Below are 25,591 nucleotides of genomic sequence, written 5' to 3' on the forward strand. Positions count from 1 at the left end.
TCAAAGCGGTAGATGTTTAAGATACTTTAAAGTTTCTGTAAGCACAGGCTTTTTAAATAGACAAGTCAAGGTGATGCCTTCCTATTCCTGTTATTGTTGTCACTCGTTCCTACAAATCTGACTTAATTTCATTATTAGGCTTCCTTGTGGGCTTTGTACCTATACACCTTCGATGAGTTCTAAATTTTTAATGCTTTTGAGACACGCCCAACCAATTTTGATAATTATTTGTGTCCTCCATCGAGTTGCACAATAACCAGGACATATAGCAAATTATTCTAAAGGAACCATGTAATTTGGGCCACTAATTGAGTCCCAAAAGCCATTGCGAATGCCATAAAAGCGTAGGATAACCCTTTTCTTCAAACAGTCTTGGAATAAACTATAAGGAATGCAGGACCTACTAGATCAGGAGCTCGAACGCATCGACAAGCTGCCCAAATTGGGACTTTTTTGGGTGGAGTACAGTGCCTATGCTCTGGGGGTTAATATTGCACCCAGAAAGCGCAGCTCGAAATACTGTCGATTGTAAGCAATACTTTATTATGTTCGGATTTATTTAGTAATTTATCTTCTTCTGGTCTAGAACACGTATTGCCGTATTGATAATTAACTTGAGTATCATCTACAGCCTTGTGGCTTTCATTAAGGAACACTACATGATCTCCTTTGAGACCTACGTTGAGGTATGCATCGGTTTTTGTTTAGAATATATAGTACATTAACTTTTTCTTTCTTTTCAGGCAGTTTTACTCACCTTTCAACTGAGTGTTGGTGTGGTTAAAATGTTTCACTTTCAGAGTAAGGTGGAATCCTGTTCCCAGTTGGTGTTTTCAACGGAGGCAGGACAGGTCCTTAAGTCACTGGGACTCTTTGACTTGGGTAAGGTTGCACACTCTTTAGTAAGTATTAATTTTTCATAAAAACCTTTTGCAGAGTTGCCCAAAAAAAAGGAGCTACTAAACTCATTGAGCTTAATATTGCTCAACAACTGGCTGATCATCGATCGACAGGTGATGTTCTTCTACAAGATCGTCTGCATGCCTGTGTTGTACTACACAATGAGACCCTATTTCCAATACATCTTCGACTGCTATATCATTAAGGATACCTGTGAAATGACTCTGAGTAAGTATATTATGGGATATAGTTTTGATTTTCCTTTTTCGCTGAGTTAACCTTATTTCAGCTTACCCAGCAATTGTTCCTTATGTGCAACTGGGAAAGTATGAATTTCCTTCCTATGTGATTCGCTTCTTTCTACTGCAATCTGGTCCTCTTTGGTGCTTTTTCGGTAGGTTCTTATTTTGGTTCATTAATTCGCAATTAATTTAAGATATTTCTCTGGTAGCCGTGTTTGGTTTTAACAGCCTTTTTGTGGTGCTCACTAGATATGAGTCTGGTCTTATACAAGTTTTAGGGTTTCTGGTTCAGAATTCAACCTCCGATAAGCTGGTTCCCAAGGACCAGAGAGTAAAATATCTTAGATGTTGCGTTAGACTCTTTGCTCGCATCTCAAGGTAATTGGCTACTCGTAATATACTATCTTTTTAACTGCTTTTTTTTTTAGCCATCATTACCAAATAGAAAATCTCTTTAAATACATTATTCTTGTTCAGTGCTGCGTAAGCAGTATCTTGATCTGCATGCTGCTTTACAAAATCAGCACAGTGTTGGTAGGCTTATTTAATTAGCTTTATAATAAATTGATCAGATTCATACTTATATTATATTGCTAGGAAGTTGGTTGGGTGTGGATGGGTATGATTATGGTGTACTTTGTGACCATAGCTTTGGAGATCACCTTGTACAACGTGAGCGCACAAAAAGTGGAGTCGCAGGTGAGATCTTTGGATATCACATTAAATTGTTATTCTTAGAAAATATACCATTCCAGAGTGAACTGCTGTTCTATGATTGGTACAACTGTAAATGGTATAATGAGTCCAAGGAATTCAAGTTTATGATCAAAATGATGTTGCTTTTCACACGACGAACTTTTGTTTTGAGCGTGGGCGGATTTACAAGTCTCTCCCACAAATTCCTGGTGCAGGTGAAATGTTTAAAAATATTATGATTAAATATTTAAACAAATATTCGTTAACCCACTTTTAGGTGTTCCGACTGAGCGCCAATTTCTTTCTGCTACTGCGAAACATGAACAACAAATAGATTAAAGTTGGCTTATAAAAAATTACAACGTTGGAAAAGTTATATTTTGAAGAAAAACTCTTTAAGCGACTTATACACAAAGATACATGGTAATTGTATTGGCACATTAAACGTAGATGACAATTATGTTAATATATAGGTGTTTAGAATAGATTTTAGGTGGAGCTACGGCAGAGATAGAAAAATGCGATTGGATTATCGGATTGGAAAGTGTTTTGCTTTAGTGGTTCTTTAACATATAATACAGTCCGTGGCTGGCTTGAAACTGGTGAAGCACAGTTGGCAGTTTATTCTCAATGTGGGCTTGGGGCATCAGGAACCCTTTGTATCATTTTTGCATATGGCATATGGTATGCGAACGATGATGCGTTAAAGCTTAACTTGGCTCAGTTGATCTCTTTTTCGGAACCTTCTCTGGTCACTAAACAGAATATTTCGGCTAAGGCACTAAAATTACATAATTTCATTCAACGGCTACGTTCTATATCGTAAATCTGATTTGTTCGTCTCGTTCTGATCCTCGTCCTCGAACTTAGTGTTAATTGAAGTAGTTGTTATTGGGAGTGGGCTGGTGGAACTCTACGGTTCCAGGCGATTGCGACTGAAGCAATTGTCGGGCAGAACATTGGATATAAGGCCAATATTTTTCACCTCCTCGGTGAGTTCCTTCAGCTCGGCGTCGTACTTGTCGATCAGATTCTTTTGAATCAGGCGTTGCTCCCTATACTTTTCAATGCGTCCCGTGAGATTCACATTATTGATCTCATCCTCCACAATGGCCAACCGATTCTCTGTGATTTAAATTGAATATTGTATGAATAGGACTCGCTATTAAGTTAGTATAAATTCTAGGACCTACCCAATTTTTCCAAATCGGCTGTGTTGATGTCCTTTAAATTTTCCAGCTCTTCCTTGATGGACGTCAGTTCGGTATTGGCCTTCTCAATCTGCTTCTGGGCCTCCTGGGTATCGGCCTTGGCCTGACCCACCTTCCGCTTGGCATCGTCCACCAGGTTGTCGTCTTTGGTCGAGTTCTCCTCCAGATTGATGATGTCGATCTCGGTGACCTTTACCCTGTGATTAAGCTGGTCGGCCTCTTCCCGCAGATTTCGGGCAGCCACCTTGGTCTCATTGGCCTTGCGGCGGATTAGTTCGGCATCCTGTTAAGAAATTAAGGAAAGAAGGTACGCTTTAGTCGAGTGCCACTGTAGAAAATACCCCAAAACTCTCTATTCTTGATGTTATATACTTTTTAACCAATAAGGAAGTAAAAATTTCCTGGGAGTATCTTAATCGGAAAAGAATTTAACTAATGACTTACCTTCGAGGCCTGTTCAGCGTACTTCAACTGCGCCTCCTGGGCGTTCTTCTTGGCTTCGTTGGCGTTCTTATTTGCCCCATCCAGAGCCTCCTCCGCCTGACTGATCAGGGTCTCCGCATTCTGGATCTCCTTCTCGATGTTGGGCACAGTCTGCAGGGCCTGGGCAGCACTCTCCGAAGAGCGCTGCACATCGGACTGGAATCCGGCCAGCTTTTTGTAGGTTTCGTTTGCCTCCTTCAGTGTGTTATCGCCCTGCTCCACCGCCTTGGTGGCCTTATCGTGGGCGGCCTTGGCCCGCTGCAGCAGCTCAATGTCCTCCTGCTGCTGCTTATCAGCTCTGTTTTAAAGGAGTTTATAAGTAGATAAGTTAATAAGCATTTTACAAGAAGAAACCCAGGTGAACCCACCTCTCGAGCAACGTTTCCGTAAGTTCGTGCTCCGATTCGAAGTTCGCAAAGAGCTCGCCATTGCTGTTGGACAATTCATTGATCTGATTGAGCAGCTTATCCGCCCGCTCGTTGGCCGCCACTGCTTCCTTCTTCAGTTGATTAATATCGATGTCTGGTTGGGTCTGACGGTTCACCTCATTCAATAGGGTCAAGGCGGTCTCATACACCTCGTTGGCCTTGGTCAGAGCCTTCTTGGAGGACTTGACCACTGTGGCCAGGGATTGCTTTACACTGTTCAGCTCCAGACCCACCTCGGAACGCAGCTCAGTGCTGATCTTCTGCTGCAGATCGATGGCACTCTTGGCCAGCTGGTGGGCCTTCTCCACGGCATCCATGGCATCCTTGGCGTTCTTCAGATCGAACTGAGCCTCCGACTCGAGTCGGTCGGCCAGGGCTCGTGCCTCCCGCGAGATGTCTGAGATCTGCTCGGACTGCTGGCCAAACTCAGCGGACTTCTCCTTGGCTCGAGCCAAAGCCTGGGCTCCCTCATCGTTCAGGAGATCGAGTGCATCCTGCAGTTCCTTCTTCGCCTTCTCGGTGATCTCGTCCAGAACAGTGTAGTTCTGGCGCGCCTTCTCGATCTCGGCATTGGCATCCAACTGGTACTTATCCGCACTCTGCAGGTGCTCCCTTACGGTGTCCAGGTGCTTGTGCAGATCATCGATCACCTCGGCATAGGTCTGACCACCTTCACCGGAGTTATCCTGAGCATCCTGGGCCAGAACGGCCACCTTCTCCTGAACCGCCCGCAGCTTGGCCTCGAACTCCTCGTCATTGGTGACTGGGGTGCGGGCGATCTCGTCCAGGGTTTGACTGAGATTGGCCAACTTGGCGCGATGCAGATCGGCAGCATCCTGGACGAGATTGTAGCAATCCGGGCAGTCGATGCAACCCCGATGCCGGTCGTACTTGTTCTCCTTGCAGCGATCGCAACGACGTCCTTCGACATTGTCGTTGCAGGGACACTGGCCATTCTGGTCGCACTGGAATCCCTTGGAGCCGCTCTCGTCGCACTCGCACTGCTTGCATCCCTCGCCGGAGAAGCCGTAGTAGTAGTTGGCGCACTGGTCGCACCGCTGACCCACGACGCCGGGTCGGCAGTGGCACTGGCCGGAGTACCGCTCGCAGGTGGAGTTGTAGCTGCCCACCGGATCGCAGAGGCAGTTCTCGCATCCATTGCCCGATCGGATGTTGAAGTACCCGGGCTGGCACTCGCCACAATCCCGGCCAATCACATTCGGCTTGCACTGACACTGGCCGGTGACCTGGTCGCAACGCGTGATGCTGTGCGCATCCTGCTCCGTGCCAGCCTCAAAGCAACTGCAGCGATCACAGTGTCCATGGGGCAGGGCCAGGGGATCGCCAAAGTGTCCCGACAAACACTGATCGCAGTGCTCACCGGCCGTATTGTGGATGCACTTCAGGCACTCGCCCGTCGTCCTGTTGCAATTGCCCACCGCATTGGGATCCACATTGCCATTGCAATCGCAACTCTTGCAGGTTTGCACGGGGCCCAGGAGTCCAGTGGGATCTCCGAAGAAGCCATCGCTACACTGCTCGCAACGGGCACCGAAATAGCCCTTTGGACACTCCGTGCATATGACCGTGTCCTCGTTGATCTGCAGGCAGGCGCCATCGTTGGGACAGGGACACCGCTTGCAGTCGTTGGGAGTGCCGCCTAGAGCATTGCCGTAGAATCCCTTGGCGCACTGATCGCAGTTATCTCCGTAGGTGTTGTGCTGGCAGATGCACCTGCCCGTCTCCGAGTCACAAATGTCCGCGTGTCCGTGACAATCGCAGGGGATGCAGTTCATGAAGGGTCCTCCGTGGGCGGGCTTGTGCCGATAGCCCGGGGCACAGGACTCACAGAACTGGCCCAGGTAGCCCTCCGGACAGGTGCACTGTTCGATCCAGGTGGCCGGATGGCCGGCGGCTCCGCGATGCGCCGTCTGCAGCTCCACATCGTCCAGGATGGCCTCACCCTGCACCGAGTAGGTGGCCCTAATCTTAATTGCCGTCAGGTTGGACAGGATCGAGAGGAAACCGCGAGCCGTCTGGCTGGGTTGCCACTGGTAATCGTGGTGCTCGTGCAGCCGGAAGGTGTACTCCTTCACTCCCTGATCGGGTATTCCATTGCCCTGGGCGAAGATGGGCAGCGAGATGCGGCTGCCGGCGCCCTCCAAGATCACATCGCTGACTCCCGTATTGGCCACCTGACCAACCAGTTGCAGCTTGAACTTCAGATCCCTGTTGTAGGAGGCGCGCTGATCACCGAGGAATCGATCCGGTGCCTGGAAGTACACGTGCTCATTGCCCTGGGCGGTGGTTCCTATGCTGCGACTGTACTGGTTGTACTTAATGTCGACCTCGCGCTGGTTCAGATCAGCGGCCGTCCAGCGCTCCTTGAACTTATTGAAGTTGGAGGTCACCGAGACGATGGAGTAGCCCGGTGCACTCTGGCACTCGGAGGTGTGGCCATAGCAGAAACATGGTGTGCAGCCAAAGCGATTGTTTTGGTCCAAGGTGAAGAAGCCCGGCTTGCATCTATTAAGGAAAGATGGGAGATTAAAGTGGTTTTCATGTGGTTTCAAATACTTCAAATAATTATTGTTTGAAATTTCTTAAGTTTTTTTTTTCTTTAATATGCTTTTCATTTGAAATTCCTCAAATTATAAATTTTATCTTAAGTTCGCAGACCACTAATTTTGAATAGCAAGTAAAATTGTAAAGTATAATTTTGATTGCAAAAACTTGAAACAAGCAGGTGGAATGCAGACATTTTGTTTAACTGAAATCTAAAGATATTGTACTATTATAAAAAAAGAGCAATCTATGGTTCAATAAAAATAAATAAATTTTTTCGTGGAAAATCAGACTATTTTATTTAGCTTTTATGTGTAATTTATGTGCAAGGCTTTTTAAGTGTTTGAAGTTAGGGGCTTAAAACCAGTTTTATAAAGCAAAACTACTAAACTTGTATAAGTACTGTCATTAAGTAAAAGTGTAAAAAAATATTAGCTATTAAAACGTTTTGTAAATAGCGATTTGTAAAAAATGCTAGGCTGAGTGACCTAAGCTTTAGAATAATTTATGTATTTATCTTTTATAGTAGTCTCTCCCATTCAATTTAAAATGCACTATAATGTGTATACCCCTTAAGATTAAAATACTCACTCATTGCAGCGCCTGCCCTCGACGTTCTCCTTGCAGTAACAGATTCCGGATTCGGGATCGCAGGCGGGGGTGTTCTGATGGGATCCACGTGCGTCGCATCCGCAGGGCTGGCATCCGAGGGGTCCGAACTGGAAGAAGTTGTTGTCGCAGCGGTCGCACTTGTCGCCGGTGACTCCCGGCTTGCACTGACACTTGCCATGGCTGTTGCACTGCAGCGATCTGGAGCCCACGGGATCGCAGCCGCAGTTGACACAATGGGCATCTTCGCGCATATAGAAGTTTTCCTTGCAGCGTTCGCAGTTGGGACCATCGCGATTCTCCCTGCAGTCCAAGCAATGACCTCCATGACCCGTCAGGTTGAACAGTTCCGCGTCGAAGAAGCACTTGTCGGCCAAATTATTGCAGTTGCAGGCTGTGAAAAGAGAGTGAATTTCAGTGGGATTCTCTTTAGTCTTTCCCCCACACTATTTATACAGTTTATGCGATACCAATTCGGGACTCCTGGCCCTATGAGATTGGTTTCCAGACTGTAGTCATTCGACCAGCCCTGGACAAAGGCCAGTAGTAGAAGGAAAACCGCAGGCAAGCAAGGCACAAACATGACTGATGCTCCGACTGGACTCCTCTCAACTGGTGCTGCCTCTAACGGCAAAGTGGTCTGACCTTATATGGAAACTCTAGACTGGACACTGTCACCAGCTGATTGAAAACCTGAACATCTCTCTTACTTACATCTTAAGGTAATTGTAATTATGAACAACAAGTTTGGCAAACGTTGCCAATTGTATTAAAAGTCGAAAATAATATGTCAGATTTGGGATAAGCACTATATTTTAAGTACATATTAACGTTTTGTCTTATCTTTTCCCTTTGCATACGAATTTTTGAAAAACTTTACTTTATAACACACTAGTTTGTTCTATAAACGTAAAATAGCTTGCACTTAAAAACTTATTAAACGTGATCTTATTAATAATTTTAAATGCTAATTCTTCTCATAGAAAATAATTAAGAAAGCATCAAAATAGGTATTTAAGTGAAATTAAAACTCAGTATAAATTTATAAATATAATATTTCATTAAATTTTCTTAATTATTTACTATTTTCCTATTAAATGCAAGCAAGCAAAAATCTATGATCATAAATTGGTAGGTTATCTATAGGTGACGTTCCAAAAACAATTTATAAACAAATCGCAGGCTTAACGTGAAAAATATTCCCAAAATTTAAAAATATTTTTGATAATAGAATTAGATTGCACCTACCTTTGCACTCGTTGACTTCCGTTGAGAGAGACCTCTTCCATTTTTGATCGTTGTAGAGCGGCAGGCAGCGTTCGCAGTCTGTTCCATCGGTGTTGTGGCGACACTCGCAGACCAGCTTCCTCTCACCATTCGGTCCCGGGCTCGGAATACACTTGCTGGCATGCCCATTGCACCTGCAACGGGCGCCCACGGAAATGTCACTGATGGCATAGAAGTACGACTTCAGCACCATCTCATCCCCGAAGACTTCATCGCCGAAGGTGTTCAGGCGGTCCAGGGTAATGCGGATGTCCGTGGCCGTGACCCAGTCCTGCAGCTCCTCGCTGCGCTCAAAGTTGGTGCCACTGGGACGACCCTCCAGCGTGGAGAAGGCAATCACTCCGTCCCTCAGTGGCGAGATGTCACTGAACTCGCTGGTGCAGAAGGCCTGGGCCTCACTCTCACCCTTGCGAATGGGTCGGGAATCGGGCATGAAGTAGGTGTCCCGGCAGATGGCACTGTAGTACTGGTACGGAATCCAAGGTCCGTTCTCCGATGTCCTCTTGGATATCGTAAAGGATTCGGGACGCGGCGAGCGGAACAGAATGCGCACGTACGTTATGTCGAAGGATTTTCCTGAAGTAATAAATACATATATATTTCAGACATATTCTAAAAAATTTATTCGTCTTTATTTGAACTTACCCAGGTGCAAAGTCAGATTCATGTAGTTCGGTTGCTGGATGCCCTCGTGCATGGTCTCCGACTGCCAATAGGTGACCCTGTCGGGATCGTGTAAGTCCGTCAGGTAGGCAGGATGATGATCGCCGTATCTTAAACAGGTATACCATATTGTTAACCATAAAAATAAGTTTCTTAAGGTATTTAACTCACTTGCACAAGTCGCAGTTTTTATGGTTTGTGTTCATGGTTTGTATGCAGAATTGGGTGATGTTATGCTCACCACAAGTATTCGTTACCTCGAAAGGAAGTTCATAGGCAGCATTGACGAACTCAGGCAGACATTTCTAAAGATGAATTAAAGTTTTTAAATTATTAGATGTTTTCTGTATCCCACGTTTAACCATGAAATCGAAATTTAATAATAACATCTAAGCTTTGTTTATTAAATTTCATTGACTTTTTAATATAATTTTTTTGTTATATATAGATTATTATGTGTTTTATAAACTTAAAAAAATTTAAATAAAAATTATAATTTAAAGAAGCAGATATGGTATATTAACATCAAAAAGCGAATACTTAAATATTGTTATTATTATTTTGACAACATAATAAAGGTTCAAAAGTCCCCCTAGTTATTTCTATTCCCCCAAACTGTCGCTTTATTGCTCAATTAGTTCGCATCTCTCACTCGAATTGACCCAACCCAAAAGCTGAGTGCCCAACCGCTAATATTTAAATTCTCTTCAATTGTTTTGTGGACAAACAAAGCGAATTGAGCTCCGGATGCCCCCTTACCTGCGGTCTTCCATACTGATCGTAGCACTCCAGGGCCGGCAAAAAGGTGGTTGTGCGCAGTTCGTGTCCTCCGGCGGAGTTGATGGGTGCCCGCTGGACGCCCAGGATAATGGTGGGACAGCTGGCGACCAGGACACCGATCAGCAGCAGTCGAGCGATGGAGGAGCCATTGAGGCTCCACCGGCTGGGTTTCATTGTGATTTTCGTTGGGCGGCTTTTTGGCTACAGGTGGGTGTTGTCACTAGGATTGTGGACAAGTTCTAAAACTATATCGTTTTCTGGGTGGGTTTTCTTCAAGATTCCTTCGTCTACTGTCGCTCTCTGCAATTCATTACGAAATCTTTCCTATTGGTGGTGCCTGAGCGACTTCAGATGCTGGAAAATGCATGAAATTATGAATCAGTTTAGATACCAAACCCAGAAACATGTGTGGCACATATTGCGGCGGCGAGGAAGACCATGTTCCGGGGCCGATTTTTAATTAGTTCGCCAACCAAATCAGTCGAAAAATAAACTTTACTGGCCGGTCCCAGGCCGGCAATGAGTTCATTTGCTTTTCGGGTAAACAAAACGAAAACTCGAAAGGCAAAACTGCAAATGAAAATTTCAAACAACAAGCAGCCGTGAGCAGAGACATAAATAAACTCTCGAGCATGAGTTCCAGCGGCAGTAGAGTTAAGTATATGTGGTTGTACTGCCCACCATGTGTATTTGCTATTCGGGGACCTGAAGTAATTCTATGCGATGATTTCATCTACTCCCCTACTCATTCTCATTCTCGATTTTGAGCTGCAACAATTACGGCGGCGGCTGTCTTTTAATAATGAGGGATTCTAAGTCATAGTCTACACTGCACTAATTGCAAGGTTAGATTAATTTAGGCTTGCAGATCTTGTGTGCCTTTTTTCTATGAATTCAGTTAAGCAGAGGCACTAATAAGCAAATATTTGTACAGTGTTTTTGCCCGAAGATGATATCACATCCTCTGAAAAAGAATGCAATACGAGAGAAAACTTTAATACAGGAAAATTCCAGTTCTCGTGGGTGAGATGCGGAACTTGAGACCCCATTCAGCTGAAAGGGAAATAAATACTCCTCTGGAATTATATTTAGGGAAGGAAACATCATATACAGATGTATCTCATTCATAATTTGAATTCCTAGAAGCGGCGCTCGTTCTATTCCAAATGTATTATATGCTCGAAATCACAGTCCGGATCAGGGTTTCATTATTATTATCTGTATAGACACACACACAATTCACAACCGAGATTTCTTCGTCTATTTATTGCTTTCATATAAATTCTATTTATATGTATATTTCATTTATTTCCTTTTCTATCAGCACCGACTGAACGAAATCTGTTGTCAGGCTGTCCGACTGGCAGTTGAACCCTTTGCGCAGAGTTCATCGGAGGCCAAGACACAGCCAAGACACTGATACTGTACTACACACCCTGGACTGGAGACACATACTAACTATAACTATATGGTCGGCGGAACGAACATCCGCTCCATTCAGATTTGAGAATCCCATACGCCAGGCAATATGGGTCTTGAGCCGCGGCGAGATACGCGCCCGTTGAACACGAGTTCCTTGGCGATAAGAATTTGGGGCTATGAACTAGCTGATATCACACTCTATATATAAAGACTACAGCTCTGTGCCGAGTTCGTATTTATTTTCTTGGGCTGAAATGCGTTTTTGTTTGCACCTTTTGGCCTGTATCTTTATTGCTCGGTTTGTTTTTATCCACTGTTTCAGCCGCACGCACACTCACACACACAGCAGGTAGAGGGAAATCGCAGGAAAGCACTCAAAAGTCACTCAGATACTTTTACGAACTCCGTTTCGTTGTATCTTATAGATGCACACAGGGCGCAGCAACTGCGTTATTTTCGTTTATTTATCGGCTATTTATATGGTAGATACATTTTCCGCTGCAACGGGGTCTGTAACACATGGCACTTTTGCGGTGATTTCCAAAATATTCCCTACTATTATTCATAGGACTGGCACTTTTCCGAACACACACAAGTGTTGTGTGCACACTTTTCTGCCCTGTTGCATTTCTGCTGATTCGCGTTTTTAAATCCCAGTGGATTGTGTTGCCGCGGGGCTTTCGTGTAATTGTATCGGCACCTCGAAGGCAAGAACCTCACGGATAAACAGTCTTTGCTTTCCGCCTGGTTAACAACAAGTCGAAAAACAGAAAAATAAAAGGTGACCCGAGAAAAACTTGAGACTCCGCTGCACCACACTAGAGTGGTTTCCACTGGATCTAGTGGCACCGCACCACTTACTTCGCCGCTCAGAAGACAACCGCTAACGAGGACGTCCAATGCTCAACTGACTCTCGAGGAATGCGAACCAGCCGATCCATCCGATCGCTCGTTGAGTGAAACTCTGCGCTCAGTATCTGTATCTGCTGCTTTGGGTTTTGGTTCCCTATAGTATATTGTATCTGCACTTGTGAGAGAGGAGCAGACGGATCTGGTTGGAGTGTTTGTGACTGGGAGCTGGGAGTTGTAGTAAGAAAAGCTCTCGAGTCACGAAAATCTTCCTCATTGAAGTACTTCGGTTTGATTGCCTCGCTCTTTTCGTACGAATTCCATTAATTGCTCATTTAGGCGGGCAAATATTTAAACTGCGTTCGTCTTATATGATACGTCTCGAAATAAAATTCGTCAAGATCTGTCTCGGAAGCTGCTCTCTGCTCTACTTTCCGCTAGTTTGTTGCGATTGGAGTTAGCAGGTTATCGCTGGCAAGCTGATAAGGAGGTTAATGTACCACAATCGTCGCAGCACTTTCAGTTTCATTCAAGAGACTATACTGGCATTTAAGGGCATTTAAAGTTCCTTGGGATTGTTTTATGTGTCATGTTTCTGAATTTATTTAAAAGACAATATTTTAATTTTAAATTTACATATTTTTAAGACATTTCATAATAATACTTTTTGCTTTGAATGAGTTTGTTAAAAATGTTTTATTTATTTTAAAATTGTTGTGTTTGGCTCAGAGAGTTTTTGTGTGCTTATACTATTTTACGAAATAAATTTGAATTTTCTTTTGAAAATAAAAACTTAAATTAAAACGATTGGCGCCATCCAAATGAGGTCATTTTTGGAACCTGCGACTGCTTGCACTGCTTGCACAAGCATTAGCCAACACTATTTTTGGCGCGTATTTAAATTAAAATCCAATTTCCTTCAAATCAACAATTTACTGTGAAATACCATTTATTAATTAATATAAGCCCCCAGAATAAAACACGTTTAGTTTATGTTATTAATATAGAGTTGTTTATTACAATAGTTTCTTATGGAAAAAAACTAAATATGACTATGTTGGCTGTTGACACATCGGCTCGAATATAGACGTTCTTTTTGCAGTGTTCGCAGTTGGTACCATCGCGATTCTCCCTGCAGTTCAAGCAATTAAAAAATAAATGTATTAATTACTATAAATCCCCAGAATAAAAAGCATATACATTTTGTGCAATATAGAATGATTTATTATAATAGTTTCTTATGGAAATAAACTAATGTATTAAATATCATTATGTTATATAGACCGAGAGATTTTCCAAAATGCTGAAGAACAAGATTCAAGCTAAGTAGTTAGTAAGTTTGTTAGTTAGAGTAGGAAGAATGCTAATTTCTGTAGTTAAGAAGACAATCTGGCGTTGAAGGCACTTCTTCAGCAGGCCTATCATTTCCCCTGCTCTTTCTCAATGTCAATTTTAATTATATTGACCGTGGGCCCCGGCGAAGTACTTCGCGATTCGGGCAGTCCATTTTGGGGAGCAGCTGCATCCACAATGCACTCGTCGCTGCCGGTGGTGCTAATCGTGATGGTGGGTATGTTATCCGACCAAATGGAACTCTGCGAGTCCTGTCGCATGGTGCGTCGTCGATGGGAATCGCTGCGCTTGGGGAATGTGATGGGTCCGGGCATGTCCAGTTCCTCCAGATCGTCCATTGTGGCCGTTGGAGCAGTGGCCGATGTGGGCACCACTGGGGGCTTCGGTGGTTTCGTGGGCGGACGAGAGGAAGTGCTACTGCCAAAGTGTAGTGGTGCACTGGGCGTGGGCGATTCCGGCTCTGGAGTGGGTGGCATTTCCAGGGCCGTGGAGCTGGACACGCTGGACAATACTGACGGAGGTGGTGGCGGTGTGTAGGCCAAGTAAGTGGGCGTGGTGGGACCCGGCGACTCATCCGAACCCTGCTCCACATCGTCTTTCTTGAGATTGACTGCCTCGCGAACCAGGGCCAATAGGTTGCCAATCTTTTTGCGTCCCTGTCGCGAAAGGACAGACAACTGCCGCTGGTGGTGACCCTGACCCTGACTCTGACCTTGACCTTGGCTGGGCGTGGGTGAGGGCAGGCTCCTCTCCTGCTCCTCCCCGCCACACAACTCGCTGTTCAGATGTTCTGACGCCGGAGTTGCAGGCACATCCGTGCTCTTCTCCACACTTCGCTCATCGAACTTGAAAACTTCGGGCTCAGGCTTGGCCACCGCATTATTTGACTTGAATTTGTTTTTGCGGAACTTGAATTTGCCCAGGCTACCACCGCCACCACCACTTTCCTTGGATGTCGGCAAGGGTTTATCTTCGACCTCCTGCGGCGGCTTTTTTTCGTCAACTATGTGGAATTTGCTCTTGGCCAGCGGGGGAGTTTCTGGTGTGGATTCCTCGGGTGGAGAAGGAGTCGTCTCCGCTTCCTTGTCTTTCGGAACGGGTGTTTGCGGTGGTTCTGGTGTGGTGGGCTCCTCCTCCGCATCCGCCTCCGCCTGCTCCTTGTTTCTCCTTAGCAAGCTGGCGCGGCGCTCGCTGACAATCCTTGAATTTGTATCCGGATCATGTTCATTGTCCTTGGGCGATTCATAGGGTGGCGGCTGCGGCTGCTTGTGTTTGGTGTCCTTTTTCTCTTTCATGCTGCACCTATCCTTGCGCTCGTGTTTCTCGACTTTGAAGCGGCTCCTGGGATGGGTCTCCTTCACCGGGAAATTGCCAGTTGCCGACGCGCTGGTCCCGGCCACAATGGATCCGGCCCGTGCCCGCTCCTGCTTGGCAATCTGAACGATGTCCACCAGGGAGGGTTTGCGGGTGCGTCGGATCTGCTGCAATCGCGACAGACCGAAGCGCTTGTCCTTGGCCTCCTCGTCGTGGGGCAGTGAGTCCTGGTGTTCCGTATCCGTGTCATCGTCATCCCGCCGCACAAACGAGTCCTCATCCGAGGTGGCGGAGCCCTTGCGCAGTGCCTTCTTCATGATGCGTGAGATTAGCTCTGAATGGGAACGAAACAAATGACTTGTGACCTGACAGTCTCACTCCACACTTGGCTTACCTTTCCGGGCCTGATTTTTGTACTCCTCCGTGTCGAAATCCGGCGGTTGGGTGGGTGTAACCGGGGAGCTGGCCTCCAGGACCTTGCGCCAGCGATTTGTCAGCGCGGTGGCTGTAGGTTCCGCCTGCTTGACCTCCGGCACCTTGAAGATCTTCTTGCGCTCCTCCTCGCGTTCCTTCTGCAGTTGGGTGCGCAAATCCTGATTGGCCTCGCGCAGAGCGCCTGTCAGGGAAACCAGGTAGTAGATGATGAGGATGAGCAGCAGCAGCAGTGGAATCACAGTGCTCGACGAGGTCATGTAGTCCAGGGGTTCGTGGAGTTGTCTGCAAAGTTTACATCATGATAATGTAGTTTTATATTTATCGCAAGAACTCACTTAGGCAGAGCATTTCTCGTTGTGTTGGTGATAAACTCAGCTATCCTGTTGTACTCCGAGAAGGGTCCACAATGCCAGGAAGGACGCAGCCAGACAATGGCATACCCCACGGGCAAAACACAAAGGAACAACATGGTCAACAGCAGCGACAGGTAGAAGTTGTTCGATTTGGAGGCCCTGCAAAGAATGCGGATTACAAGGACTAACCATCACCAGGTGAGGACAGGACCACTCACTTGAACACCACCTCGTGCGGCACATTGCAGGTGAGCACTATCCACGAACGGAAGTACATCATGATCATCAATTTGACCAGGTTGATGAGCACCAGGCCCGGCGAGAAGAATATGCCCATCCACACCTGGCCCTGGTTATTAATCAACGTCAGGATGTTCTCGGCTATCTTGAAGTCGCCGTACTGCGGTGCAAACGAAAACAAAGCCTCGCATTAGTCACACCGGATAGAGGATGGTGGATGGTGGACACCGGATGGAGTCGTCGGCTCACCTGGGGAAAGGTCTTCTCCATGTCCCAGCACCAGTTTTGATTGACATACCGCACGAAGAGGGCGCGCAGAAAGTCAATGCACAGGGGCGCCACAATGGACATCAGCTTTTTGGGGAGGCATTGTGGATTGGGATGAGATAATGGTTGGAAAGTGGGGTTTAGTAAGCGCTTTGTAATGAACTCGGTAGCCGGATGCTGGCGCTTAAAAGTTGCCACACGTAACCCGGGTCGTCGTTGCATCTTTGTTGTCCCAACTATACTCCCCCCTCACTATTCTGTGTGGTCCAAATTCATGCACGAACACGTGCCCCAAGTTCGAATCCAAAACCGAACGAGATGGAGATTGCAAACCCAAACCGCACATGACCAAACCCAATTCCCCATTGCCAGCATTTTGTTATGCGTAAAGCATAAATGCGTTTAAGCCACGGCCCGTAAACTTGCCTAATTTATGTGCTTAAATCGTTTAATAGAGATTATGTACGCCATGTCGGGGGGCATAATCAAATTGGATACGAGACCCATGTCTTTCTTTTTTTTTCGGCCATTTTTGAACCAGCGGCCTACACACAGTTTACACGAATGTCGGACAAATGTTAAGTACGAAATAAAAGGGGCAAGTAATCCCCAAATTGAGATGCCTTTGAAAAGTCTGAGCGGTAGTCTACGACCAGTAGGGTTATTGACTTGGCCGACTATCTACGCCGTGTTCTTATCGCAAAAGCGCCTGACTGACCTTGAAAACTTTAGCAATTCCATGAATTTGTTTACGATTAGACTAAAAGTTCACAGCCCAATGGGATGCCAATCGACACTCGATGTGGCAAATGGCCAAATAAAAGTTGGCATTCGAGGGCCAAAGTTCACAATCATGCTTATGGCTTATGTAAATTTGTGACTGGAAATCGAAGAGCGTCCCAAGTTCCTGTTCCGGCTACCAGCTGCGTTTCACATCAGTTGGAAAGGACTCCCGAGAGCGATTATTATGATAAAATGCCTTTCGTTTTCCTTCCATTTCGCCTTCTCTTTTTCGAATCGCTTGGCCTTTTAAGTCAAGTGGATTTTGGTTTGTTAGACGAGCGCAAAAATTTGATTTTCAAAATCCCCATGACCCGGCAAAGGACCAAAAAAAAAATAAAGGAAGACAAAAAGAGTGTTCAGTGCAGAAGCGGAAGACAAATTTTGCGTTAAATTTTCCGGACAATTTAGCTAAACGGGCTTTCACGCCCAGAAAGCTCATGGCTGCTACTCCGTTTTGAGTTCAATCATATTTAAGGCTAAATAGATTTTGATACAGAAGCAGTAGCTTCCGAGCTGGAAGCCCAGGGAAATTGATAGCAGCTCATGGTGATAAATTTGCTTTTAAACTGCGGCAACTTTGGCATCAGAAAAGGGGGATGGCACCGCACTCACCCCGTCGAAGACGATGACTTTGGAGAGCTCCTGGCCCAGAGAAGTTTCCCAGCACATGGTAGTCAAATTGGTTTGTATTTTCTTAATCGCCAGCTGCACCTCCTTGAGACGCTTTTGTTTCTGCTCCAATGGACTGAGTTTCACGGTGGTTAGCTGCTTGGAGTCGCTACTTTGGGTGGTGCTCTCTGGATTTTCGGTGGTGCTGCCGAAGATGTCGTCCTTGGGGCAAATGGTAATCACACAATCGTCTAGCGCCTCGCTGTCCTCGTCGTAATAGCTGGTACTCCCGGTCTCCGATATATCCACATTGCCTAGGTAGTAAGTGGTCCTTACTGATTCCTCTGTGGACTCATCTTCTTCGGTGGTGCTGCTACTACTGCTGCTTTCATAGGTGGAGCTCTCTGGACTTGTTGATTCCGTGGAACTCTCCGTAGTGGATGCATCCTCTTGAGGAGCATTAGTAGTAGTTTGGTATCTTCTTCTGGGTCTTTCAGTAGTTGTGGTAGTAGTACTTGTAGATGTGCTTTGCCTGCTTCTAAAACGCCTGAGATTTTCCCACTCTTCTTTGCTGAGAATCCCATTCAGCGGCCTTTTTGTTGTGGTGGTGCTTGGAATGGTTGGTCTAAAGGGTGTCCAATTTCCGGTCCACCGACTGGGTGTGGCATTTCCCGCCTCAGTGGTTTCTCCCGCTTGACTAGGTGAGACTGAGGAATCATTGCGATGCCGCTTGCTGTACTTACTAGAACGCCAAAGAGGTGGATCACCAACTGCTCTTTTACTGCGCTTTTTTGACTCCTCCTCATCCACTTGCTCTAAAACTTTGGCCAGTGGATCGTTAACCTGCTCTGTGCCATCCTGGTCATCGAAATCTTCCATATCAAAGGGTTCCGAAAAGTTATCTGTTATATCGGAGTAGCTGTTATTTTCAGGAGCATCTGATGTTGCACCCGAGGCAGAGGCCAGTGGTTCATCACTGCCGTAGTCGTAGGATCCCTCATCATTTCCCGTGGTGTAGGAAAAGTTATCTTCTGGCTTCGGTGATTTAGTGGTTGTGGTTGTAATCATTTTTGTGGTGCTGCTGGGTGGTAAAATAGTGGTGTTCGTAGTGGTTGCTGCTGTGCTTGAAGTTGCAATATAAGTTGTTGAGTTTGGAACAGCATTATTTGTTGTAGAACTTGGAATTGCAACATTAGATGTTGAGTTGGGAACATTAGTTGTTGAATTGGGAATATTAATATTCGTTGGTGACTCGGAAGTTGAAACACTCGTTGGTGACTTGGATGTTGAGATACTTGTTGGTGACTTGGATGTTGAGATACTTGTTGGTGACTTGGATGTTGAGATACTTGTTGGTGACTCGGAAGTTAAGATATTAGTTGGAGATTTTGTAGTGTCCGGAATTGCATTAGTAATTTTGGCAGTGGTTGTTAATAAAGTGGTTGCTGCGAGTGCCTCTGTGGTTGTAGTGGCTCTTTCAGTCGTTGTGGTTGTTTCAGTGTCCGTTGTCGAGGGCGGTAAGGTGGTCCAAGGTGATGTGGTGGTCGTAGTAGTTGCCTCCGTCGTTGTCCAAGTACTCAAAGTGGTGGGTGTTGTGGTGGGCCATGTTGTGGGCAAAGTTGGTGGCACCATAGTTGGCGTTGTCAGATTTAAAACCATCAGGGTGGTGGCCAAGTTCTTAGCATTGAAGATGGTGCGTGGTTTTGAGCATTTCACAGTCATGTTATAGCACTTGAGACGCTGCACGGTGGTGGAGATCAAAGCGGCAGCAGCTGTGGTGGTGAAGATACCATCGGTGGAGTTGCCACTATCCTCATCAAATAGACCTTCCGATGTACTATCACTATAAAGAGAAGGAGACGGGGTCATGGCTCTTAGAGCCTCAATTGAACTCAGCAGATTCTTCAGCTCCATGGTATTGGTTTCATTTTCCATCTTTAGCAGTTGCAACGGTCTTTCTTTACTGTTGATCTTGTAGATGAAGGAGAACATCAGCGAGTACAAGTTCAACATGTTCAGGATCATAATTCTGCAAAGGAAGAACGTTTCAGATGTATCCAATTATTTGTAATGATTATTTTACCGTGCCAATTGCAATCGTAGCTGCTGTCTGGGATGCCAGTTCTCGAACAGACCCAGTGCCTCGAATATCATGGGCAGGAAGAAGGAGAGCAGGGTCATGGTCACGTTCACCGCATTGCGACTCAGCCAGTTGTCGTGCTTGGCCAAATCCTCGGAGCTTTAAATAAAAGGGATGACACAGAAAGGAATACATTAAAACGGGGAAAAACAAATGGCAAGGGCAACGATTTCAGTTCAATATTTAATATCGTGTTATAGCATTCCTTTTATCTGTAACCAAAGCTTTAAGTGAGTGCTGAGTATTAAAGATTAAATAGCATACTTTAAAGTAAACAATCAAATTATTATCTTAGATTTTAATGTATAATTTTTTATGTGCATCAAAAGAAATTCAAGAGTAATGATTACTGTTGAATGGTTAATATCGAGTTAAAATAATGCTTTTTCTGTATTTGAAGCTTCAATTGAGTCATGAATATTCAAGACAAGCGTATTTTAAATTAAGTTATGATTTGTTTGAGCTTTATATCCCTTTTTCCCAATCCACTTACTGATTGACCAGCAGCACGACCGTGGCACCCGACAAACCCAGCAGTCCCATCACCAGGATATTGACCAGTATCCTCTGGAGTATCACCCGCCAGCTGAAACGACACGGCACATCGATTATGGTAAGTAAATAGCTTCAGTTGGCCGCGACTTACTTGCGATTATCCTTCTTCTTCTCGGCCTCCTCGAGCAGGGCCTCCTTGAAGCCAACCACCACGGATGCGATGCGATTGTGGGCCGTTTCCGCGTGTCCTGTGGGAGATGGAAAAGTTGTGACGGCAGCTTGTTTGTGGAACTGGCCGGGCCACTTACCAATCATAAAGTCCCAGCCGGTAAAGAGCTTCCAGGAGAAGACGCACTCGTCGTCCTTCGAGGAAAGTTTCGAGTTGCGCGAGTTTTCCGCCATTCTGTCGATGGATCGAGAAAAGTTTTAGTCTGGTTTTCCATGTACCAGTGCCTCTGTCTCCTAACAGGCCATAATTTGTGCTCAAATCCCGACAATCCCCGTTTTGAATCCCAGATAGCATTGCGATTGGAATAATTCACGAACGCCGAGCACGTGCTGCGCAAAAGTGGCGAGCGGAAAGGTCAGTGCCGGCTGCTCACTGTTGACATTGCTACTTTGTTCAATTACGAAATCAACATAATGCCGACAAAGCCATTAAAGCAAGCCGCCCAACGGTCAAAATGGCGTTTTGCCGTTGCCGTTGCCATTTCCGTTTCCGTTTCCAGCCCCGCCCCCTTTTGCACGTGTTTTTGGCCGTGTGCGTGCGTAAATCATAATGGCCAATGCTTTTCCCCTTCCGAAGAAGCAGAAAGTTTGGTTTTTTTTCGGCCCCCGAGACACGCCTCGTGGCAAGATTTGTATTATTTAATCAGCGCTTCAGTGTTGTTTAATTAATTAACGAGCATTCTGACATTTAGTTTGCTTTTTGCGGCTTCGATGACCAGGGATTTAATGAAGTGCCTACCCAACACATTGGGACCCATGACCCCCGGAATCCTATGACCCTTATTTACTTGTGAGTCTCTAGCCCTCCCCCCTCATACTCACTTTCTCAGCGTCGCCACAAAGCTGTAGATATAGACCAGAACGGCGGTGAGGAAATAGGCTAAGGGCAGCTTATATCCGGACGTGCTAATGCCGGATGTGCTTGAATAGTATCTGGGGAAAGACAACAAGGGGAAATGTGGTATGAGGATATTGCCAGCAATTAATATAGTTCTCTTCCCCCAGTTGGGTATTACAATTAAATAATTCCATGAAAATATTATAGCTTCATAACCCTAATAAGGTCGTTCTCCGTTGAAAAGGCTACATAAAACCAAACAGGTTTAGTTTTTTCAATAGTGGCTAGCTTTAATTTCACAGGGACTGTTTTCTGCTCGTCTAATCACATTGAAATATTTGCTACTCATATCTTACTCTATCAGCTTTAGTAAAAGGTCGAACATGGACGTTTGTATTTTGAAACTCACAGCAAAATGATTTGACACAGTTTGTATATCCTTATTGGGAGAAATGTATTGAAATTTTATATACAAATCAGAAAGATAATGAATGTTTAAAATATAGGTTGTAACTATTTTTATACAACATATAAGTTGTTTCATTTAATTTTCAAGAACAGCCCACAAGATTCGATTTTTTAACATTGAAATCTTAGTCTCTTTTCTTACTCACTTAAGAACACAAATAAAATGTATGCATACATGTGCATAAAACAAATTTGATGTATCTGGGTTTAGGGGTCTTCCAATAACTTACCCGTAAAACATAGGTGAATATTTTATGTATCCTTCGAACTCCCAGAAAGTGAAAAGATTGCCGGCCACTCGAGCCTCCGGGTCGGACATCCTTTTCCTCGGATCCGTTTCGCCGTGCTTCGTGGCAAAGTACTGGGGCAAAGCCAAGCGGAAACATAAATGTGCAAAACAAATTGGCTGCTTTTGAGGACACTCACCTCCGGGCCAATGACAAAGGCGACCAGCGGAATGGCTATCATGATATTGACCCACATAAGCCAGCGCAGGAATGTAAAGTAGGAGGCCACGCCGGAGCCGAAGTGCGACTCGATTTCCTTGATGCGCAGCTCCCAGGGAATGAGGACGGTGAGGAAGCTGGTCGTCTCCCGCTTCCAGTGCCTCCATCTCTAGCAGAACGGGATGGGAAATGGATTTACTCCGTGAGTTATGTCTCGGAGGAATTGCAGTCTGCAAGTTCGTATTTTAATTGGTTTTCCCCCCAGAGCGAGAATGCCCCATGCACCGAAGCCCACATAACTCCGTGAATTATGCGAGTGCAGATTTATTGAATGTCCGTCCCGGCCGGAAAGTGGCCCATAAATTGTGTAAACATAAATATTTTTTGCATGACTTGGGGCGTTCGCCCTGGGCCCGTTGCATTTCGCATTCTGCAGGCGGCGTTTCCGGCTGGGAGGAAAGGGTTTTAAGGGGTACTAAAAATCACTTACTGCCGCCATTAAAATTTTAAACCTCGCCCACAAGTCCCGGGTGCTGCGTGACATGGCGAATCGCTCCTGGAGCGCGCCCTCGTGGCGTGCCACATATGTTTTGGCCTGTCAACACATCCAAGGGCCAGATCCGAAAGTCCAAACATCATTAAAAATGCCAGGGCGTTGCGCAAGATGGGAGATAAAGAGTGTGTGTGTGTTTGTGGTGTGAATGAAATCGAAAAGTTTGGCTCAGGATTTGATGAGTGTTCTGGGAGGAGGTTGTAGGTCGTAACATTTTCAACGACCTGACAAGCGGCGTGAAAACGAACGCGCCCAGTTTTCAGGCCCACCACCATCACCTCCTCATCCAAATCCACGCCCATCTTAAAGACATGGCATTTCACCCACCTGCCGCACCAACTTGAGCTTCTTGCGGATGGGCCATGGCTGTAGCTTCACCGACTGTATGACCTCCTTGTGCAGGCGGATGTTCTCAAAGATTTGCTCTTGCGTGGACTCCTGATTGGTGCCCTCCTCTGCGAAGTGGGACGAAAGCAAAGGCAAAGCTAAAACAGATTACACATACGCCCAGTATGCCAGTCAGTACGCCACGCCATGCCATCATTTCGATGGCCGCACGTAGCATGAAAAATTACGGGAAAACAGGCCCCCAGACGTTGATTAGCCGCCACTGGAGGACCCGCCTCCCATCTCGTCCGCTCGTTAACTAAGCGAAATCTGTTTTGGACACTTATGTGCCGGCCCACTTGCCTGAACTTGTCGTATAGACACTGGAGCGCCGCCGCTCCACACTATCCAGCACGTGATCCATGGGACTGGATGCCCGCCGCGAACTCCGGCTGCCGCGCTTGCCCCGATATCCACGCACACTGGCACGTCTCTGCATTATTGCCGATACGGAAATTGAGTAGTCCTCCTCGTCATCAACGTCAACGCCGCCGCCGCCGCCGCCATCCTCGAATCCAATCCCTGGCGGATGCTGGCCGAACTGGGGTTCGTGGTGGCTGCTCTCGGCGTCGCTGCTTTGGTTTTGCAGTGGAAAATCTGTATGGGAGAGTGTAAGATATCAAGGGAAAAGGTTTTACACTTACATAGTTTTCTACGTACTTATAAAGAAAACCAAGAACACAAATATGATACCTTTGAATTTTAAAAAAAGCTTTCTTTACTGTACGTATTTTCTCTTAACTTTCAAATTTATGCTTTAAAGTTTGACCGTGCTTAAATGTTTGCCCTTTCAATATTTATATTAATATTTAGGTACACCTTTTTGCAATTGAATTGTAATAATCTATAAAAAGATGTGATTAATTTGTAACTTTTAGATTCATATTGTTCTTTAGGAAAAAAGATTTCCACATAAAGTCTTATTTTATTTTTACTGCATAGATTCCTATGGCTTTGATTTCAGTTAAAGTTATGTTTAGTTTCTTAAATTGTATAGAAACTAATTAAATTCAAAGGCAAGCTGAAAGTTTTTTCATAAAGTGCCTGGACATACCGTTCAGTTCGTAAGATCTGTGGTCCTCCTGTGATGCAGCTCTTTAAAGTATATGAATGAAAAGGAGCAGAGAGAGCAAGTTAGAGTTCCGTGGTCCTTAATTATTTTTCGCGCTGGGTCCACTCACCTTCTGCCCCTTTGTCCTTTGTAGAATTCCCTCTTGGCATCGGCGCTGCTCTGCATTTGCCAGCCACCTCTATTCAAGTCGCATGGCGGTGCCCAGGTCACAGATAGTTGATGGGGCGAAGTGACTCCCGAGTTGTTCTACGAATTGATGGTGGAAGCTTAACTCAACTTATTTTCAAGTGCTGTTCCGGGACAGCTAATTACTCCAATCACACTGGTAACTGGTAGCACTCTTTTGCGTGCAGCGAAACTTTCACTCTTAATTGCTTATTTATTAATTACACTTGTAGTTATTTGGGATTTATAAATTTATGGGTAGCTTTTCTTGTGCTCTCAAAGAAAATCCTTTTTTAATGGACAAGTTACTAGGTTGTGCTCCTGATTTAGCTAGTTTGCCGACGTAGCGCTTTGGAGCAGCCTTGTGCGCAGACTGAACGGCTTAGATGGCTGACCAGGCCAGCAAGGCGCAAAAGACCATCATCACTACCAGCAAGGACCTCACACAGACAGGTGGAACGAGCGAGCCAGCGAGCGAAAGTTAAATTTTTCTAATAATGAATGAATATGAATGAAGAACGGACAGAGGGAGGACTAGGACCACACGACCCACCCATTGGGCAACTTATCAAAGCCAAAACGTGCCCAAAACCCACACACACACACACACACACACACATCAAGTGGGGCCAAGGAATTTACACGGACATGCGCCAGGACATTGTGGTCGGAGGAGGGAGGGGTGATCTAGGAGGAAACGGGAGCCAGGACCCAGGACCTGACTTCCTCGCCCAGTTGGAACGAAGACGAATGAGTGTAAAAATCGCCAGCGGCATGTGATAACAACGCCGTATCCGGGCGTAACCAGCCAGGACTTCGAATGTCCATTTAGATGGCGTCGTGGGCGAGTGTGAATGTGGGCGTTTTGAGTGCCAGGGAATGTGTGTGTATAGCTTTTGATATTGAGTCACCTTGTATTCTTGGCCTGGCCATGTAAATGAAAATCAAACATGCAAGGGTTGATAAAAGAAAATCGCGAAATTCTAGGGTTTTCCCCGGCTTTCCCTCCTTAATTTTTTTTTTTGTATGTCAGGGGAGCGCCCACTATTGAAATATGTTTCGGTGCTCTCTGCGCCGTGTTTTCTGCTTCTGTTTCTGCTTCGCTTTCACTTTCACTTTCTCTGATTTCACTTTCGTCCCTTTTAATTAAATGGATTTCTCGGCTGGCTTTAATTAACATCAAATTTATCTCTTCGCCACCGCGCACGTGTAGCATAATGTCCGGCGATTATGGGTTCATTACCCGCTGTGCCAGTGGCCTAGGCCCAAATTCGAGTCTTGAGCCAAAGTTCAATGCCGCAATGGCTTCG

The 25,591-nt window shown here is 45.6% G+C and overlaps 3 protein-coding genes across 4 annotated transcripts; 1 reads left to right on the top strand and 2 right to left on the bottom strand.

Annotated features, from left to right (window-relative positions):
- Positions 1-391: 391 nt before the first annotated feature.
- Positions 392-2,445, top strand: LOC108042169 (odorant receptor 67b). The gene is made up of 10 exons (XM_017120321.2): positions 392-528; positions 587-686; positions 744-882; positions 937-1,128; positions 1,190-1,294; positions 1,352-1,520; positions 1,571-1,676; positions 1,740-1,841; positions 1,898-2,053; positions 2,116-2,445. Exons 1-10 carry the CDS (start codon positions 392-394, stop codon positions 2,170-2,172), a joined length of 1,263 nt encoding a protein of 420 aa, XP_016975810.2. The 3' UTR covers positions 2,173-2,445.
- Positions 2,174-12,239, bottom strand: LOC108042168 (laminin subunit gamma-1). Of its 2 annotated transcripts, none has more exons than XM_017120319.2 (10): positions 12,148-12,239; positions 9,844-10,218; positions 9,256-9,389; positions 9,067-9,194; positions 8,383-8,997; positions 7,117-7,528; positions 3,901-6,486; positions 3,494-3,830; positions 3,032-3,332; positions 2,174-2,963 (listed from the first exon to the last, which is right to left on the bottom strand). In XM_017120319.2, exons 2-10 carry the CDS (start codon positions 10,036-10,038, stop codon positions 2,752-2,754), a joined length of 4,920 nt encoding a protein of 1,639 aa, XP_016975808.1. In that variant the 5' UTR covers positions 10,039-10,218; positions 12,148-12,239; the 3' UTR covers positions 2,174-2,751. The 2 variants fall into 2 exon arrangements, with proteins under 2 accessions (XP_016975808.1, XP_016975809.1); XM_017120320.2 differs by having other exon boundaries at positions 12,141-12,158.
- Positions 12,240-13,435: 1,196 nt separating this feature from the next.
- On the bottom strand, positions 13,436-25,109 carry LOC108042155 (transmembrane channel-like protein 1). Its single transcript, XM_017120294.2, has 19 exons — positions 25,005-25,109; positions 24,226-24,362; positions 24,099-24,139; positions 23,348-23,641; positions 22,985-23,112; positions 22,595-22,699; positions 22,085-22,273; positions 21,889-22,019; positions 21,175-21,285; positions 20,433-20,527; positions 20,276-20,372; positions 20,123-20,215; positions 19,573-19,728; positions 17,493-19,518; positions 16,080-16,184; positions 15,809-15,990; positions 15,573-15,749; positions 15,197-15,519; positions 13,436-15,136 (listed from the first exon to the last, which is right to left on the bottom strand). The coding sequence occupies exons 1-19, from the start codon at positions 25,107-25,109 to the stop codon at positions 13,557-13,559; spliced, it is 6,075 nt and encodes a 2,024-aa protein (XP_016975783.2). The 3' UTR covers positions 13,436-13,556.
- Positions 25,110-25,591: the final 482 nt, after the last annotated feature.

This window comes from Drosophila rhopaloa, unplaced genomic scaffold (assembly GCF_018152115.1).
Source record: "Drosophila rhopaloa isolate 14029-0021.01 unplaced genomic scaffold, ASM1815211v1 contig_163, whole genome shotgun sequence".
Taxonomy (NCBI): domain Eukaryota; kingdom Metazoa; phylum Arthropoda; class Insecta; order Diptera; family Drosophilidae; genus Drosophila; species Drosophila rhopaloa.